At 39.7% G+C, this 20,046-nt stretch overlaps 3 protein-coding genes across 4 annotated transcripts; 2 read left to right on the top strand and 1 right to left on the bottom strand.

The window, feature by feature from the left end:
• Positions 1-4,036: 4,036 nt before the first annotated feature.
• On the top strand, positions 4,037-5,197 carry LOC109147762. The gene has a single exon (XM_019295420.1). It carries the CDS (start codon positions 4,037-4,039, stop codon positions 5,195-5,197), a length of 1,161 nt encoding a protein of 386 aa, XP_019150965.1.
• Positions 5,198-10,542: 5,345 nt separating this feature from the next.
• On the top strand, positions 10,543-12,508 carry LOC109147669 (probable membrane-associated kinase regulator 2). Of its 2 annotated transcripts, none has more exons than XM_019295295.1 (2): positions 10,543-12,002; positions 12,142-12,508. In XM_019295295.1, the coding sequence occupies exons 1-2, from the start codon at positions 10,718-10,720 to the stop codon at positions 12,153-12,155; spliced, it is 1,299 nt and encodes a 432-aa protein (XP_019150840.1). In that variant the 5' UTR covers positions 10,543-10,717; the 3' UTR covers positions 12,156-12,508. The 2 variants fall into 2 exon arrangements, with proteins under 2 accessions (XP_019150840.1, XP_019150839.1); XM_019295294.1 differs by having other exon boundaries at positions 10,545-12,002; positions 12,101-12,508.
• A 949-nt stretch (positions 12,509-13,457) lies between these two features.
• Positions 13,458-14,135, bottom strand: LOC109147761 (late embryogenesis abundant protein At1g64065-like). The gene has a single exon (XM_019295419.1). It carries the CDS (start codon positions 14,133-14,135, stop codon positions 13,458-13,460), a length of 678 nt encoding a protein of 225 aa, XP_019150964.1.
• Between the last annotated feature and the right edge of the window lie 5,911 nt (positions 14,136-20,046).

The raw sequence follows: 20,046 nt of genomic DNA, 5'->3' as shown, positions 1-20,046 counted from the left end.
CGATACACGGAAAAAAATTATGTTATTATAAATATAAATAAAAAATAGAAAAACTAAAATATTTTAATTATTTAATATAATAATATTTTTGAGCTTCCATTGGTCAAGTATTTATTATTTTTATAGAATACAAAATTACAATTAAAATTATAATTTTGTATAGTTAATATAATATCTAATTATGTGCATATTCAAATAAACTTATAGAGATAATTTACATAATTACATTGATTTATTCTTAATTGTATTTCATCTATATTATAATTTTCATAATACACCAGGATTATGTGGTCCAATGGTACTCGGGTTGGACTTTCATTTGGAAGGTTGTGAGTTTGAGCCTCCTATAATGTAATAGAGCTAGTAGCATTCAAAAAAAAAAAATTTCACAATACAAATAATAACTAAGATAATTACATTTGGAAAGCAAATTTCAAATTTTGTATGTGTAAATTTAAACTCTAATTGAACACATTTTTTATATGATTATATAATATATAGCTATTTTATTTTTCAAAAGTATATTTTTTATATGATTATATAATATATAGCTATTTTATTTTTTAAATGTTGTGTTTTTTTTTTTTTTTTATAATAAAGGATGTTGTGGCATTAATTTTAACATTAATTATTTCCCAAACCATATAGCTTTATTATATAAAGGATGTGTTTCGTAAATTAGTTGATAATTACTTACATTTAAAATAACTTTTAAGAGTATGTGTGCATTTTCTTATTTTAAGCTTTAAATATAAGTTTTAAAGTAATATAAATTTATAAATAATAATAATTATTATTAGTAGTAGTAGTAGTTATTATTTTATTATTAATAATGCTATCATAATAAAAAAAAAGGTTAATAATAATTTAAATAAACATAAAGTAGTTTATAATAAATAAACATACCAATTAATACAATTATCTAAAATAAAGTTATTCATAATACACTAGGAATGACATCTAGATGCTATCAAACTAGAGGCAATGCTCTTATCACGAATAATTGTCATATCTCAGATTCTCATATCATCTTCACTTGGTGAAAATTAGCTTAAACATCTTGACAAATATCAGGAGGCATGAACTCTGAATCATTACAATGATTCTAAAAATATATATATAATAATTTATTTTTCATAGTCCATGAAAAGTATACTTCATATGCAAACCAGCAACCAAATAAATCAAAGAAAGCATAATGCATTATGCATTCTGCAGTTTGCATTGCAAATAATGATTAGATTTAAAAATATATATTAGACATTCATAGAAGCATATTAGTCTAATAAAAAGGACAATCCACAATTTACCGAAATAAAAGTTGGAATCATATATATCTAGCAAATTCTCTTTTTATATTGAATTTTTATAAAGCAAACTAATTCACTATATATGAAGTTCAATGAGTGCAAGTCATTTTATCAAGCAGTTCCATTGGCATTGAGTGATTTGAATATTATATGAAAAAATAATAAATTCAGTTTTAGAACACCAAAATATTTCTATAACGTAATCACATTAACATTGACACCATCAATCACCCCACAATCAAGCTAGATTAAAAAAAAAAAAAAACATATCACGATAACGGGTGGAGTCTAAGGCGAGGGATTTCACCTTTCGTGAGCAAGATCCTAAAAAAAAAAAAAAAGCTTATTATTAACATAGGGGCATCGGATGGCATATGTGAACCCAACTTACACTACCCAGGAAAACACAATCTGAAACATCTATGACATTTATGGCATACATATTTTCAACAAAAAGAAATTTAATAGTCCAAGAATCAATAGATAAATTAGATTCAAGTAAAAGAAAATCAAATTCAACTCGTACCAAAAAAAAAAATCAAATTCAACCCTAAAATCATTGAATAAACGAGCATAGTTACATATGGGTATTTTGATTAAAAAAAAAAAGAAAAAAAAAAAAAGAGAGCTATAGAAGGTGTACCTCAAAGAAGCAAGATGATTGAGAATCTCGGTCTGGTGCGGAAATGAGACCGGCGAGGAAACGATTGTGCGTAGCTTGCAAGAAGGAGGAGCGAGAATAATTTCAAGAACAACATAATAAAAATGCAAAACGCAATGGAAAAATACGGATTATAATAGCTTTTCACAAATCAACTTATTAGACCAATAAGTTGTTTTACCAAACACCACTTTTAACTATTTGACTAAGTCAAATAACTAAAAGTGGTCAAACCAGTTGGATTTCCAAACAGTCCCAATTGAAATTTGGATGGAAATGATTGAAAAATTCCATTGCAGACAAAAGAAAAGGAAAAAAAAACCATTGAAGACCTCTTTTCGTCTAGATCTATATGAAAATTGAAGAGTCACTCTCTATTGGTGTTAGAAAATTCGCTAATAGTTGTGATGGGGAATATACACCGGCCATACGGGTCGCCCTTCTGACCCGGCCGTCGTGCCCGGTCGTGTACACAAACGGGCACTTGCCCGTTTGCCCGACCGGTCCCCTAGCAGGGGCGCCTCCGGAAGGCCCCCAGGCGCTTGACCGGAGACCGGGATGTATGGCCGCCCGGGATGTGAGCCTGACAGCAGCAGAAGCCTCGCGCCACATGTACGGTCGCATGCCTGCCTCTCCTCCACCCGGTGCATGCGCGCCACGTGTCCGACATGCCGGGGGATCGGGCGCTGCTCCCTAGGACCCTTATAAATACTGCATTAAATGCTAGAGAAGAGGACTTTTGGATTAGGCTACTTACTAGATTAGAGAGGATCCCGGTCATCATATACGATCGGTCTATCTGTAACTCTATTGTAACCTACACGTATCAATACATTGTTATTTTATCTACATCATTTGGCACCGTCTGTGGGGACCGGTACAAAATTCGTGCATTGCTACTGATCCTCCTAACATGTATCCCTTCATGGACTTCCTCAACGCCTGCGGGGACGCCGACGACACCCAGCCTGACCTACGGGCCCATTTGAATGCCCGGATGGACCTGAACCAGCCGCCAAAAGGAGCATTCCAGCCTCCGGAGCCGGTCAGCATGGGACCAGCGGAAGCCGCTTACAGGGATATCCCGATGCAAGCTACGTACCAAGCTCCGGGAGTCTTCCCGGGGATTATGGACCCGGCGTACCAGTGGTGGGCCAACGCTCCGCGTTTTTACTCCCCGGCATACCCGCAGCCGCAGATGCCCGGGGTATACCCTCCGCAAATGTACAGCCCAGTCCACAACTACCGGATCGTTCTCCCTGCCTTCGGCCCGGGGGCGAGCGAGCATGACGGGGCACAGTCACCGCGGGGACCGCCGAACGCCCCTCCCGAGGCACCGCAGCCCCAGCGTCGACCGGCCCGCTCACGCCTCGGTTCGATCGACCGTTCAGCAGAACATGCTCCCCGAACAAGTACCTTCGACAGGCTGCAGCCGACGGGTTCCCCCCGGCGGAATCGTCCGGGCGGTAGAAGGGCGTCCCTCGACAGGTCGGCATCCAGCCGTAGTGCGGACTCGGACGAAGTGAGTTCTTCCCGAAGTTACCACCGACGCGACACCCAGTTGAATACGACGGCCGGCGTCCCGCGTGAGGTCATGGAGCAGGTCCGAGAGGAGTTCAACCGTTGGAAGCAGGAACAAACGGCACAAGTCCCGAGTCTCGACACCACGCTATTGCGAACTCCGTTCTCCAGTGAGATCATGCAGCAGCAGTACCCGATCGACCTCCGGGTCCCGGGGGCAAAGGATTATTCGGGAAAAACGGACCCAGAAGAGCATGTCAACTCCTTCTACGGAAACATGATCATGTTGGGCGTGTCCGACGCCGTCATCTGCCGAGCGTTTTTTTCAACGCTCTCGGGAAGAGCGGCCGAGTGGTTCAAGTCCCTTGATCCGGGCTCCATAACGTGCTTCGCCGACCTATCGACCAAATTTATCCGACGCTTCGCAATGTCTCGGACCGTTCGAAAGCATTTCACGCACCTCGAAGCCGCCAAGCAGCTAGAAGGGGAATCGTTAACCGATTTCCTGGTCAAATAGAAGAATGCCATCGGCGAAGTCGAGCCAATGGACGACAGGACAGCCATCAACGTCCTACATTACTCCCTCCGAGCGGGGACCCTGTATCAGGACTTCATAGTCCACCCGCCACAGTTGTATGACGAAGCCCTTTGCAGAGTCACCGACTACGCGAACGCAATGGAGGCAAATTCCGCAAAGCGACGCCAAGAGACGGGATCCACCCGGCGAGACACTCGTCCCGACCAGAAGCGCGGAGACCGTCAACAGGCCCCCCGGGACCTGTCCAGGCTCACCCGCCCGGTAACAGAGGTCCTCGATTATGCCCAGGGTTGCAATCTGATCCAGCTACCCGAGCCCGGGCGTGACGGCCGGGACACCTCCAAGTTCTGTGCGTACCACCGCAACCGGGGGCACACCACGGACGAGTGTCGGGTCCTGAAGGAGGTGATCGAAGACCTCCTGAAGGAGGGTGAGCTGACCCAGTTCACCGAGAAGAAGGACAAGGGGAAGAGATGGAAGAAGTTCTTCAAACGATCCGGCCAGGACAAGAAGGACAAGAACCAGGATCCCGAAGGCGAGTCCCGCCCCAGTGGCTCCAAGCAGGTGATACACGTGATTTTCGGCGGCCCAGAGGGCGGCGATAGCACAGAGGAGAGGCATAGGTGGTGCCAAAGCCTACACGTCGGACTAGTGGATGAAGCTCGACCGGAAAAGCGGTCAAAAGCCGAACCCATCGCCTTCACGGACGATGACCTGCCCCGAAATCCTGACCATGGGACCGAAGCCCTGATTGTCACGCTCGACATAAGCAGCGTGGACGTTCGAAGAGTAATGGTAGACACCGGCAGTAGCGTAAACGTCCTGTACTTAGACGTTTTCAAGAAGTTGAAGCTGGACGAGAAGAAGCTGACACCGGTCCGCACCCAGTTATCTGGCTTCACGGGGGCCACTATCGAACCGGAAGGTATGATCCGATTGCCTGTCGAGGTAGGAACCTACCCCAGGGTGTCAAAAGCAGACATGGAATTCATCGTGGTAAACCTCGCCTGCGTCCACAACGTGATCTTGGGCCGACCGGGGATCGCGCAAATCGGAGCGATCATCTCGATGCCACACCTGTGTATGAAGTTCCAAACGCCGGCCGGGGTTGGCGTGCTGAGGGGCGACATCCGGTTAGCCCGGAAGTGCTACGTCAAGGCAGTCTAAAGGAGTGAAGGCAATTCGTCCAGAGTTAATGCCATAGCAAACGAGAACAAAGCCTCGGCTAGGGAGCAGCCCGAGCCAGCGGAGGAGGTCGAAGAAATTCGGTTATCGGACCAGTTTCCCGAGAGGACCGTCCGAATAGGCGCAGCCCTACCGGCCGACCTGAGAAGTTCAATCGTAGAGGTCCTGAGGGAGTATGCTGACATTTTTGCCTGGGGACCACAAGACATGCCCGGAATATCCCGGTCCACGATATGCCACCGCTTGACGGTGGACCCCGCCGTACGGCCGGTCAAACAGAAGCAGCGACATCTATCGATCGACAGAAGAGATTTCGTCCGGCAGGAGGTCAAAACGCTGAGTTCAATCGGGCATATCAGGGGGGTCTCCTACCCGGACTGGGTAGCCAACATGGTTCTGGTACCTAAACCGCCGGCGTGGCGCATGTGCATCGACTACACAGACCTCAACCGGGCGTGCCCGCTTGACCCTTACCCCCTGCCGAGCATCCACCAGATGGTTGACGAGACCGCGGGATCTGAACTTATGAGTTTCATGGACGCCTTTAAAGGTTACCACCAGATCATGATGGCAGAAGAAGACGAGGCGAAAACATCCTTCGTCACACCGGACGGCCTGTATTGCTACAAGGTGATGCCCTTCGGCCTGCGCAATGCCGGGGCTACCTACCAGAGGATGATCAACATGCTATTCGAAGACCTGCTCGGCAAGACCATGGAGGCCTACATAGATGACATGCTCGTCAAGAGTCTCAGCCGGGAAGACCACGCCGGCGACCTCCAGTCATGTTTCGGAATTCTGCGTCACCATCGGATGAGGCTCAACCCGGCCAAATGCACGTTCGCGGTGCAGACCGGGAAGTTTTTAGGCTTCATGATGACAAAAAGGGGCATCGAACCGAACCCGGCCAAGGTCAAGGCGATCTTGGACATGCAACCCCCCGCTACGGTCCGGGAGGTACAGCAGCTGACCGGAAGACTAGCCGCACTCAGCTGTTTCCTCTCTAAACTCGCTGAGCGTGCGTTGCCCTTCTTCAAAACGCTGAGGAAGATAAACGCCTTCAAGTGGGATCAAGAATGCCAGGATGCGTTCGAGCAGCTAAAGGAGTATCTCATGTCCCCGGTCGTGCTATCAAAATCGGAGCCCGGTGAAGACCTGGACGTCTACTTGGGGGCGTCCGACAGAGCGGTCAGCGCGGTCCTTTGCCGAACTGACGAGAACAACATCCAGAGACCAGTGTATTAGTCAGCCATGCCCTGAACGGGGCGGAAACGAGGTACTCCAGGTTGGAAAAGGTCGTGTTTGCCCAATACATGGCTGCCAAAAAACTCACCCCGTACTTTCAAGGCCGAACAGTCCGAGTACTCACCGACCAACCCATCGGGTCTGTCATCCGGAGCTCCAGCTCATCTGGCCGACTAGTCAAGTGGGCTTTAATGCTAACGCAGTTCGCCCTAGAGTACAAACCCCGACCGGCGATCAAAGGCCAGGCGCTGGCAGACTTCGTAGTGGAATGTACGGCCAGGGAAGCCAACACGACGACACAGCCGGGCCTGGACGACACGTGGTAGGAACTGGCAACTGACGGCTCAAGCAACAAGAAAGGAGCGGGCGGAGGTGTAGTAATCACTAGCCCAGAGGGGTTCAAGTTGTACCACGCCCTGATCTTTTCTTTCTCCCCCACCAACAACGAAGCTGAGTACGAAGAGTTCATCGCCGGCCTTCGGTATGTCAAGAAGCTCGGCGCACAATACGTCCGAGCTAGAACGGACTCCGCTTTGGTGGTCGGGCAAGTTCTGGGAAACTTCGAAGCAAATGGAGACCGGCTGGTGCAGTATAGGAACAAGGCGTTGGCGATTCTTGCGGAGTTCGAAGGCCACACGGTCGAGCACGTCCCCCGGGCGGATAATGTGGACGCGGACGTCCTATCCAAGCTCGCCCAAGAAGCCCCCGAACACATTTCCAGAATAGCCCGTATTGAAGAAATGACCCATGCCGCCATTGACGCCCTGAAAGTCGCCCCGGTAGCCCCAACGGAAGAAAATTGGATCACAGACCTGATGCAATACTTAACCGACGGCCGTCTTCCCGACGACACAGAAAGAGCCAGAAAGGTTAAGCTGAGAGCGCCCCGCTTCCGTGTGATGGATGGCCGCCTGTACCGGCGATCATACGGCGGCCCGCTGATGAGGTGCCTGAACGGATTCGAGGCCGATCTAGTAATGACCGAGCTCCACTCAGGGATTTGCTCGGCGCACCACGGCGACAAGGCTTTGGCAAGAAGGATAATGCTCATAGGGTACTACTGGCCATCAATACAACTCGATTGCAAGAGGGTGGCCCGGGAATGCGAGGCAAGCCAAGTCTTCGCCAAAGTTCCAGGTCGACCGGCCACCTTTTACCAGCCCGTCAGCACGGCCATCCCTTTCGCTAGGTGGGGCGTCGACATAGTCGGCCCGTTCACCCGGGTGGCCAGTAGAAAGAGGTTCATCATTGTAGCGATCGACTACTTCTCGAAATGGGTCGAGGCAGAACCCCTGGCGACCATCACGTCGCAGCAGTGCGCCAGGTTCCTGTGGCGCAACGTGATCTCCCGTTTCGGGGAATATACACCGGCCATACGGGTCGCCCTTCTGACCCGGCCGTCGTGCCCGGTCGTGTACACAAACGGGCACTTGCCCGTTTGCCCGACCGGTCCCCTAGCAGGGGCGCCTCCGGAAGGCCCCCGGGCGCTTGACCGGAGAACGGGATGTATGGCCGCCCGGGATGTGAGCCTGACAGCAGCAGAAGCCTCGCGCCACGTGTACGGTCGCATGCCTGCCTCTCCTCCACCCGGTGCATGCGCGCCACGTGTCCGACATGCCGGGGGACCGGGCGCTACTCCCTAGGACCCTTATAAATACTGCATTAAATGCTAGAGAAGAGAACTTTTGGATTAGGCTACTTACTAGATTAGAGAGGATCCCGGTCATCATATACGATCGGTCTATCTGTAACTCTATTGTAACCTACACGTATCAATACATTGTTATTTTATCCACATCAAGTTGATAGTGGATTATGTTATTATTTTTGACCAGCACGTAATATTAGTGGTTGGTAAGGAAATGTTTGGTAAATGAATTATTTATAATTAACTTAGAGAAAATTGTAATTTATGTCCCTCACAAATATGTCAATTATCAATGTTACTCCTGAATTATTAGTGGGGTAAATGTTGTCCTTCAATTTTCAAAACGTGACATATATTGCCTCTTCCCGAAATTATTAGTGGTGTAAATGCAATCGTTATACCGTGCACCAGGGCGCACATAGCAATATGCACCCCACGCCTCCCAAAATGACGTCGTTTTATATTCTGTTATAAAATTCTGTTTTTTCTGGTATAAAATTCTGTACATTCGAAACAGGGAATTTTTATCCTTTTAAAAAAGATTATGTATTTTCAGGTATAAAATTTTGTGTTTTCTATTATATAATTCTGTACATTCGAAGCATGAAAAATTTCAGTTATAAAATTCTGTGTTTTAAGGTATAAAATTTTATGTTTTCCATTATATAATTCTGTACATTCGAAACATGGGAATTTTCAGTTGTAAAAATTCTGTGTTTTCAGGTATAAAATTCGATGTTTTCAAGTATAAAATTATGTGTTTTCAAGTATAAAATTCTGTGTTTTCTATTATACAATTCTGTACATTCGAAATATGAATTTTTTATTTTAAGGGGTTAACAGCAGACACACGAAAAAAATACAAAACGACGTCACTTTAGGCCAGGGTGCACAATGCATTGTGCACCCTGGTGCACAATATAATTTGCCGTGTAAATGTGGCTACTTGTCGTTTTCCCTATTCGAAAATCACGGTTTTTTCCTCTATTTTTCTTTCTTCATTTGTTCTCCTTCAGCTGACAACAATGTTTCTCCTTCTCCCTATTAGGGGAGAGACAATATATGTCACGTTTTGAAAATTGATGAGCAACATTTACACCACTAATAATTCAAAGGTGACATTGGTAATTGGTATATTTGTAAGGGGCATAAATTACAATTTTCCCATTAACTTATTAATTTTATGAATATGTTGATTGAATTTTTAAAAATGAACTAGGAATAGAATTATCTAGGGACTTACAATGTCTATATTACCATTATTCTTCTCCGAAAAGGTTGAACCCCCAACCCCGGCCGACTGAATATTTGAGAGGGGGTAAATCACAGTGACTCAATGACTCAGTAGACAGGATTAAAGGTCGGTACACACAAGGGATCTATCCACTTTGGGCATAATCCCCACTCCCTACCACTGAAGTTCAAACATTGATCTTCTCTCAAATACTGTCTACTGAACCTTTGAGCTAAGCCGGGCGGACAATATTATCATTGTTCTCATCCAGTGGCTTTGCATCAACAATATTTAAAACTTTTATTTTTTCAAATTGTCAATGTGTAAGGATATTAAAAATAGCAAACTTAGTATCATATTGAGTTTTTTTTTTTTTTTTTTTTTTTTTTTTTTTTTAATTTTTTTTTTTTAAAAAATACTTTTCATGTTTAATTTGATACCTTTAAGTGTTATAAAAAAGTAATAAATTAAGAGCTTATTTTACCCTTATATTTTTTCAAATTATGTTCATATAAACTCTGTTAATGAATTGAATATTAATTCAATATTTAAAACGAGAAATTAAAAAAAAAAAAAAGAGAAGGAAAACAGTGTGTGTGTGTGTGTTTTAGTACTTTACTTATCGAAATGATGATACAAATATATGATATATCAATAAGAAAAGAGTTCTATACAACAAGTCAAAATCATTTACATCAATAGACTAAAAATATTTGCTAAGCTCAAAAAACTATACAATGTGTATTATTGGATATAGAACTCCTGTTAAGTGTGTTATGATTTCACTAGGAACAAAATTTGTGTGTATTCATGACTATAATAGTTGTCGTTCGAAGGTGCTTACTAAGTCAAATGTCAAGTTAACTTAGTTGAGTTGTCCTACTATTACTTTATTTTATTCTTTGATTTATGGGTAATCGTTAGTCAAAGGTGTATTGTGGATGAAGCACGCCTTGTGACGGTTGAATGTAGAATATCATAATGAGATAAAGCAATATAGATTGTTCATAATTGATCAACTTAATACGAGAATAGAAAAAAAAAAAAAAACTTTCACTAATAATTGAATTTGAAACTTTGTAATTACCAAGTCAATAACCCCGACTAACTATATTTTATTATAAATCAACTAAAACATGTCCTATTGAAAGATTAGTGAAAAATATTTTTAAAATTGGGAGTATACAGTACTCCGTATTACTCAAAAGAGAAATAGCCTGACCCATTATAATTCAATCTTTCCCAACCTCCATTAAGCAGGCTCTCCATTATACAAAGTATCCCACCTAAAAGCTCTGTTTCTGTCTCTCAACCCCTTCCTGCTTTAAATCTAATGATAAACCCTCTCTTTTAGTATATACTCTCTCTTTCAACAATGGAGGCTTTCAGCTTGCTCAAGTACTGGCGCGGCGGTGGTGGAGGCAACACATTTTCTGCTGCCGACGCCGGATTCTCTTCTCGTTCCACGGACTCCTCTACCGCCGGTGCTACAACTATCGTCACCACCGTTAGTCCTCACTTCACTGACTCGGACTCCGACTTCGATTCCGACACCGAGGACGGCCCCTTCTTTGATTTGGAATTCACCGTTCCGGAAGATGAGGACGGAGACGCCAAAGCTCAAACTGGTGCCGGAGAGAATGAAGATAAGACTGTTGATGCGCAACATTCCGAAATAGACGACGGAGGCGACTCCGATGACTCGGACGATGAGAATGAAGAAGGTGAGTTGAAGTTGACGTTCTCCCCCTCCTCTGCCTCCAACGTTGACCGCTCTGACGCAAACGCTTCGCTCTCGCCTCGTGACGATCTCTTCTTCAAAGGCCGCCTTGTGCCGGTTGAGCATGCGTCGTTGACGCTAACGGCGTCGGAAGCGAACTCCAAGTTTCCGGTGTCTTTCCTGAAATCGGCCACCAAATTCAGAGTTATGATGTTGAAATTGAAGAAGCCGAAAGCAAATGCGCACCGGAGCCCTGAGAAATCGGAGCCGAAATCAAAGCCGTGTCCGAAGCGTAAAGCCTCCAGGAATGAGAAAGACGAGGAGGCTCAAATTCGAGCCGAGAAGAAGTCGTTCACCGTGAAATTGAAGGTTGAAGAAGTGAAAATCAAGTCGCTGTTTACACGAGAGAGTAGTTCAAAAGGCAATAACAATGGCAAGGCCGAGCAGAAGCCGAACACCTTAGAATCACACCTGAACTCGAGTTCATCGTCAGAGGAGAGGAAGTTTCCCAAAGAAACGATTCAAAAATATTTGAAACTGGTGAAGCCTTTGTACATTCGCGTCTCAAAGCGGTACAGCGATAAATTGGGGTTCTCAGGTCACTTGAGCTTTCCCGGAGGCGGAACAGCGGCCGCCGCAACAACTCATTCGCCACCGCCGCAGTCTACGGCGGAAAAAGCGGAAACGGAACCAACGGACTTGTCCGAGAAAGCAGCGGTACTGAACAACGCCAAGAGTCAGAAACAGGGGAACTTACCCGCCGGACTGAGAGTCGTACCGAAAAACCTCATGAAAAGCCGATCGGCGTCCTCAGCAGCAGCGGCGGCGGCGGCGTCCCCGGTGTCGTCATCTCAGCGACGCGACGACTCACTGATCGAGCAACACGATGGAATCCAAGGCGCCATTTTACATTGCAAGAGATCGTTCAACGCTTCCAGAGGTAATTAACTAACCGTAAAAAAAAAAAAATCAAAATTCTTTTACTCCATCCCTTCTCATCATTAACTATTCATTTTCTTAATCTCTGCATACTTCTAGATTCATACTATCGCGATGAGCCAAACCTTTTCTTGTTCTAGGAAGGAAGCCATAGCGCAACAAGGATTAGCAACTAATTAATCAAACACTACTCCGCAGTGGCTAAGATTAGTGTAGAAGATGCAGTATCACTCGCATTTAGAAAAAAAAAAAAAAAAAAAAAAAAAAAAAACGGAAGATGATGGTCTCTTTCAGGCTGCGATTGATGGAAGAGATTCAACGCTAAATTGCATAGGTGAATGAAATTATGAATAGTCTATTATCAGATGTGTTTTGATCTTTGTAAAAAAATTGCTTTTAGTATCTTAGCAGTTTGTAGATTGATGTACCGTGTACCATAGTTGTGTGATCATGATGATGAGTTTGATGACCATCTCCAAGAATTTATCAAAGTCTGCATTCTCATCATTTGTACTATCTTTAGCATTAGCCATCAGAATATCATCCTTGTTGCGAATATGCATTGTGAATATATTATTTAAGTTATAAATTTAACAGAATGGAATAAAATTTTAGTAATACCACATGGAATTTGCTCAGACTGCATCACAAGAAACTGGTCCGACAAAGTATATACAAATTTAAAGAACGCCGTCTTTAGTGGTCAAAAAAGGGGGAAAGTGGGAACAAATTTTTTTGCCTTACTTCTTTTGTGTTCCGCTTTTGTTCTTGGGCTTCCTATTTTTGTTTATATTCGGAATTTGGGCTCTTAAGTTGCTTTTTCTATTCTCAATTCATCTATAATAATATTATTCCAAATTTACCATGGACCATGTTCCACTTTGCATTGTAGACATTGATCTAAAATGACATTTAAATTATGTATATTTAGTTGAATGTATATAATATGTTAACTGTATATATTGCATTGTAGACATTGATCTAAAATGACATTTAAATTATGTATATTTAGTTGAATGTATATAATATGTTAACTGTATATACATAATCTGGAAATGGTCCACCATAAACCATGCGCATGGTGAACATAGTTTAATTGATTTACCAATCTAATCTAAATAATAATAATAATAATAATAATAATAATAAAAGATAATAACTTTACTTTGCTGTGGTTGAACATCAAAACACAATTCAATTGATTGATCAATTCAAACAAGTTAATAACTCCGTATATTTTACTTTGAAACACAGCCCAATGGGTTGATTAATCCAAAAGAGTTGCGAAGTATTAAAATTTCTTTGCTAACATTATACTCCAGAGCACACAATATAGACTAATTTGAATATTTTCTGTATCTTAATTTTAAATATTCACAAAATATTACTCCGTACAATATACGTATGATGAAAAAAGTAACACCACCAATTTAGCATATAACTATTTGAGAATCTACTAGAGAGAGATGTCTCTAAGGCAATGAAGATTCTCAATATCCTGTCTTAATATATTAAACGACATGGTACAGTTCATTTTGAGGGTAGCACTCTTCTTCACTATCCTCAAAAGATTAACCTTACCGTGGATTGTGGTATAAATAGCAACGGGCAACTCGCCCGTGACCAAATCACTTTTCAGCCGTGGCACTTCCAATAATTTCTCCACCATAACATCCACCGTTACGTTCAGTTGCAGCGTCCGTCTAGCCCTGGCATTCCCCGCCGGAATCTTAGCCTCCCCGACCACTTTCCCGTCGTAGAACAAACTCGTCGCCGCTTCGTCGAACTTGAACGACGCCGCGTTTGGGTTTTTCACCGACACCTCCGACACAAGAGTTAGATTATTATTAACACTGGGGTTTAAGTTTCCGGCTCTGAGAAAACTTAGACCCTCAATCGTAATGGTGTTCATCTTTATGGTCGGATCTTTGACGTGGAAAACGGTGGTTGCTAGCACGATTATAGCCACCGCCACGACTAGTAGTACCGCGGTGCAGCAGCCGCAGCACTTGATGCATTTCCCGTGGTGGCGGTGGCGCGTCTTCTTCACCTCCAAGGAAAAGTCATCGTTTTCAACGTCAACGTGGAGGTAGCGGTGGCTGGCCAATGGCCGTACTTGCTCTTTCGCAGCCATGGCCGAGGCCGGAGACGGCGGTGGAGTAGTCATGAGGTTTTGTGATCGATATGGATTATAGTAGTGCAGAATGTGTACGCATTACTGGAATTCTGGCATGTGAATTTACTTATAAATTATGGGGGAAAAAAAAAAAGGAAAAGTATTGGGACGTATAGATAGTATAAACATGGCTTTAAATAGTCATGACCGGAGACAATAAAAAGCATTTGTTAAGTGGACTGGCAGTATTTGGCACGGCACTGAGTCTGAATGTTGAATTGAGTCGTTCAATGTTTTATGTTTATGTACACTAGGAAGTACACAAATAGGTGCGTACAAAAAATTGAGTCATGGAAGTTTCGTTTTTGTCAATTTTTGTGAGTTATCAATTTGTTAAAGATTTTTTGACCATGTCATCTGGAATTTTGGTGACAAACTGACAAGAAGGATGAGTTGCGGAATTTCAAATGTTGTGTATGGAAGAGTTTTCATCCTAGCAGCTATATAGATGTTAGTTTATTTTATTTGGTCTTTGTGACATGATCGGTTTTAGTGATCGGTCAACAAAATCATTTAAATGACGTTAAATACAATGACGATTTGGTCTATTCAGTTTTAAGTGTTACCGAGTAATTTTTTTTTTTTGGTCCTAAACTTATATATGTCATTTCACTTTTACAGGGTGTTTGGTTGCAGAGGGGGAATTACATGGGAAAAGAATTGCAATTCTATGGGAGATAAATTACTGGGAATAAAGTGGAATTTAAATTCTAGTGTTTGGTTTATAGGAATAGAATTAGTGGGAATTTCAATTCCAATGTTTGGTATACATGGGAATTGAAAGAGAATAAGTAGTATAAAGTCCAAAATGTCCACTGTTGTTGTCAGACATTAATTTTAGGTTGAAAAAGCGATGGGTAATTTTGACATATCATTATCTTTTTTTCATCCTAAAATCTCAGGGGTGGGGGAGGGGGGGGGGGGGGGGGAGGGGCACGGGATTTTAATTCCATGAAAATAAGGGAATTGCAATTCCTTTCAACCAAACAATGAAATTTTGTGGCCTTTGGAATTAGGTGGGAATTAAGTGGGAAGGAAATTTAAATTCCCTTCAACCAAACGCCCAGTTAGTTTTTTTTTTTTTTTTTCAAAACATTCCCATTGGTCCTAACATTATTATGACATTATCATTTTTGGTCATCCGTCAACAAATGTGTTTAAATGACATTAAAAAAATGACGTTATTAACCACTCAAAACCCTCATTTGCAGTAGACTTATGTATTGGTAACAATTTTTCTTCATTATGCTATGAATGAATTATGTATTATTTATGCTATCAATGAATAAATGATCAGTGTATATGATTTTTTGAAGATGTTCTTTGTATTGTTCTTTTACCAAGAAGATAAAAGGGGATTTTGAGAATTTTAGCGGTTAATAATGTCAATTTTAATGTCATTTAAATAAATTTGTTGACAGATGACAAAAATGGTCATGTCAAAATAATGTTAGGATCAACGAGGATGTTTTGATAAAAAAAAATAAAAAAATAGACTAAGGCTTTGGCAGAGCTTATAGCTTATTTTAAGCTACTAATAAGCTATAAGCTCTGTTTGGTAATGTTCCCAAAATAAGCTCCTAGCTTAAAGTAAGAGCTTATTTTGGAACACTACCTTAGGTAGCGTTTCAAAATAAACTCCTAGCTTTCTAACTTTTTTTTTTTTTCTATTTTTATCCTAATTATTTTAAAGAAATGACATAATTTATCATTCCCAATTAAAACCATTTTCTGTTCTCCTTTATACGCAACTTTCACTGCAAATATTATTATTATTATTATTATTATTATTATTATTATTATTATTATTAGATTTGCAACAATATTGCTACTTCATTATGAGATGCTAGATCATGATTATGCTAATAGTTTTATTTAAAATGTTATTTTTTTTAAAGACAAAATGTTAAATTTTAATATGTAAACAAACTAATTTAAATTTTATGAAGATGTCCTTTTTAGTCTTTTTACATTTATCAGCTTACCAAAAAGCTAATTTTACCAAACACTTTCAATCATAACAGCTAGCTTAACAACTCTTCAATTTTCAGCTCCGAACTTATAGCTTTTCAGCTTTCAGCTCCTTTTCAGCTTTCAGCTCCTAGCTTATAGCTTTTCAACTAAATTTGCCAAACAGAGCCTAAAAGTGAAATGACAAATATAAATCTAGGACCAAAAAGGAAAAAAGAATTAACACTTTTTTTTTTTTTTTTTTTGAAAACCAAGTATTAACACTTATAACTTAATAGACATAAATGTCAATGCAATTAACTCCTGAAAAAATAGAAAATGTATTTTTTTAGCATTATTATTCATACTATCTACATATAAGGTAAATATTCATTTGTTTAGTAACTTCCAAATTTGAATTGAAATGTTGAACATGTATACATTTATAACATCTTGTTTCTTTTTTTTTTTTCTTTTTTTTTTTTTAAAGTACTATTCAATACCCTACGGGAATTCAAACTTGTGACTTCTCATTTGAGGGAGTAGAGGTGTTATTGAGCTATAAACTACGGATCGTTATGCTGTGCATCCGTATGCACCATGAATGCAAAAATGACGTCGTTTTATTAAAAACGGCATCCCACTTAAAAAAAAATCAGTTTCGATTCCCCTCAACAACATTATGTTGTTCATTCATTCTAGAATTTTAGTTTATAGATTCTGGAATTTTAGTTCATTGATTATGGATATTTAGACGTGAATCGAAACTGATTTTTTTTTCATTCATGCTGGATATTTAGTTCATTCATTATGGATATTTAGTTCATTCATTATAGATTTTTATCTTGATTATATGTGTGTCTGTGCGCGTGTACTTTGTTCCCCTAAAAATTCCCCCCCTCCCCCAACCCCCACTTGAAATCCATCCTAACATGGCTTACATCCCACTAACTTATTATCAAAGACTAGGGGGTGTTTGGTTATTGACTGATCAACCAAGTTTTAGTTGATTTGACAAAGTTTAGCTGTTTGACCCACCAATAAGCTGTTTTAAAGTGTTGGTAAATTGCTGATTGGGCCTATAAGCCAAAAATTGAAAAGCTAATGGATGTATCTTTTTTGAACAGTTGGTTGGAATTAATTGTATATTGACTATTTTATCCTTTGGAATCAATGAAATTTGTTTTTAAATGAGTGGTGGATTTGTCATTTTATAATAATAATAATAATAATAATAATAATAATAATAATAATAATAATTCATTTTATAATAATAATAATAATAATAATAATAATAATTATTATTATTATTATATTAAATCATTTTAAATTATTAAAATTGAAAATAATTAATACTTTTTTTTAAAAATATAATTTAATAAGAGTTTTTTTTTTTTTTTTCTTTTGAAAGTTACTGGCTCTATTACATTGTAGTATCTGTTCATATACTTTCTCAACCTACTAAAACACAAAGAACCAATAACGCCTCCACTAAGGCTCGAACTTATAATCTTCCAAATAGAAGTCCAACCCGGATACCATTGGACCACATAGTCCTGGTAATTTAATAAGAGTTAAATAAACAAAAATAATTAACTTAAGTCCTTAAAAAAGTATAGATGATTTTCAAATTTTATAATTATTTATCAATAAGAGTTTATCATCTTGTTATATTTAATAGTTAAAATAACATAATATATTCATACCTTTAAATATCATTTTACATTCAATCAGCTACTAGTAAACAACTAATTTACCAAATAATTTTTTCTAACAAGCTAAATTGTCATGTTATAAACTAGTTCATTGGTATTTTGGAGCACTCATAGCGTAATCAAATCAACTCGTTGAACGCCAACAACAAAGAGCCCAATACTGAAAAACTGAAAATTAAATAACAATATCAATGGAAAATTGGGCCAAGAAAACTCGGAGAAAGCCCACAGTTCAGTTCAACAATCGTTATACGGTATACCATGGCGCATGTAGCAATGTGCGTCCGGCGCCTCTCAAAACGACATCGTTTTGTTAAGTTGTGTGGGGAGTCGACGCAACAGAATGTATGTGTATTCTGTTATATAATTATGTACACCCGAACATGCGATTTTTTTAACAGTTAAAAGTTTATGTATATTATGTTATACAATTATGTACATTTTGTTATATAATTATGTACATTTTCAAAACATGAGATTTTTTTAAAGAAGTTAACAGCAAACACAGAAAAGCGAAATTTCCAAAAAAAAAAAAAAAGGTACAAAACGACGTCGTTTTTCACCAGGGCGCACAATGCAATGCACGCCCTGGTGCACGATATAAACTGCCTCAGTTCAACGCAAATTATTCTGTAGACCGGGGTCTAAAAATACACAATTTACATACTAAATGTTCACAATTTACCTTTTAATAATTCACAATTTGTGATGACCCTGTATTGTATTTACAAATTCTCAAAACTTAGAAACAAGATTTATATTCTAGATGTTTACAATTCTAATACTAAAAATACACAATTTAGGACTAGGGTCCACCTTGCAAGTGGACACAGGTCCATAGTATAACAACTATCGGTTCAATTGTTATACCATGGAACGGGGTCCACATTATATTGTGTATCTTGATCCAAAACGATATTCAGATTATGTAAATGTCGTTAATATATTATGTACATTTAGTTAATAAATTGTGTCTACTACAATTAACAACATATTATATATATATATATATATATATATATATATATATATATATATATATATATATATATATATATATATATATATATAGAATCCGGATCAGGTGAGGACCTAATCTTAGGTGAGGACTAATCTTGTGCGTTTGTTTTTTTATTTGGATGGTTCAGATTTGAGTTCTTGAGATGACATGGATTGATCTTTTTTGTTAAAGTGGGATAATAGTGTCTTTTTCTATTTTTTTAAAGTGTGAACGCATGTATAATCCTTGGCCAAATTGGTTTCCTATTTTCTTGGATCATCACCGTTGCAATTTGGAGCCGCGATTTCTTCATCATTGATTGAGTGTTTGCCCTTGCAAACTAATCAGTATTTTTTATTTTTTTTCGCTTGATCTTTTGAGTATAATATTGTCTATATTTGGATTGTCGTGTATATGTATAAATGCCTGGGTAGTACGATTGTGCATTCGTGTGTGCTGATTGTGCAACCTAGTGTTGTAAGTTGTGCACTATAGGCTAGGGAGTTGTGCATTATAGCACATAGTTCAATGCATCGTAGAACATTGGATGTTCACTGTATGATTTTTTGGCGGGATTTGAATGCACAACAATGAAGTTATTGATGCACAACACTCAGTATAGGAATGCACAACATTTTGTATAGGAATGCACATCTTTTAATAAGACTGATTTACCCTAAATTTATATATTTTAATATTTTAAAGGGATTTGTTTTCTTAATCCGTGTGATTTGTTTCTTTTAATCTCAATCATACATCATTCTGATTTAATGCTCTAAATTAGTCCTCACGTCCTCACCTAAGATTAGGTCCTCACCTGATCCGGACCCTATATATATATATATATATATATATATATATATATATATATATATATATATATATATATATACACACACACACACACACACAGAGTTAACATATTAACATATTATGTGCCTATATAGTTTATAAATTTTGTATATGCAGTTAATATGTTATGTACCTTCAATTTATTTATAGGTATATAATCTATTAACAACTGCAGACACATAATCTGGATAGCATTTTATACCATGGTTCACAATGTAAAATATAAAGCATGTTATAATTTGCCAGTTCAGTCGGCCTTACGTGGTCGAATTCGGATAATGTTACAGTTAAAGTTGTAGGAGCAAATACCAATTTTGGTCTTATGAGTATTAGCAAAATGACAGTTTTGGTC

The sequence above is a fragment of the Ipomoea nil genome, unplaced genomic scaffold, assembly GCF_001879475.1.
Source record: "Ipomoea nil cultivar Tokyo-kokei standard unplaced genomic scaffold, Asagao_1.1 scaffold2036, whole genome shotgun sequence".
Taxonomy (NCBI): Eukaryota; Viridiplantae; Streptophyta; class Magnoliopsida; order Solanales; family Convolvulaceae; genus Ipomoea; species Ipomoea nil.
This window is presented reverse-complemented; position numbering and strand designations above follow the sequence as displayed.

What these genes read in the sequence shown, in the direction of transcription:
- LOC109147762 (XM_019295420.1), top strand. Translation starts at nt 4,037, where the DNA reads ATGGACGACAGGACAGCCATCAACGTCCTACATTACTCCCTCCGAGCG.
- LOC109147669 (XM_019295294.1), top strand. Translation starts at nt 10,718, where the DNA reads ATGGAGGCTTTCAGCTTGCTCAAGTACTGGCGCGGCGGTGGTGGAGGC. An exon ending in ATCGTTCAACGCTTCCAGAG is followed by an intron (nt 12,003 to 12,100) that starts GTAATTAACTAA and finishes GCATACTTCTAG; the next exon opens with ATTCATACTATCGCGATGAG.
- LOC109147761 (XM_019295419.1), bottom strand. Translation starts at nt 14,135, where the DNA reads ATGGCTGCGAAAGAGCAAGTACGGCCATTGGCCAGCCACCGCTACCTC.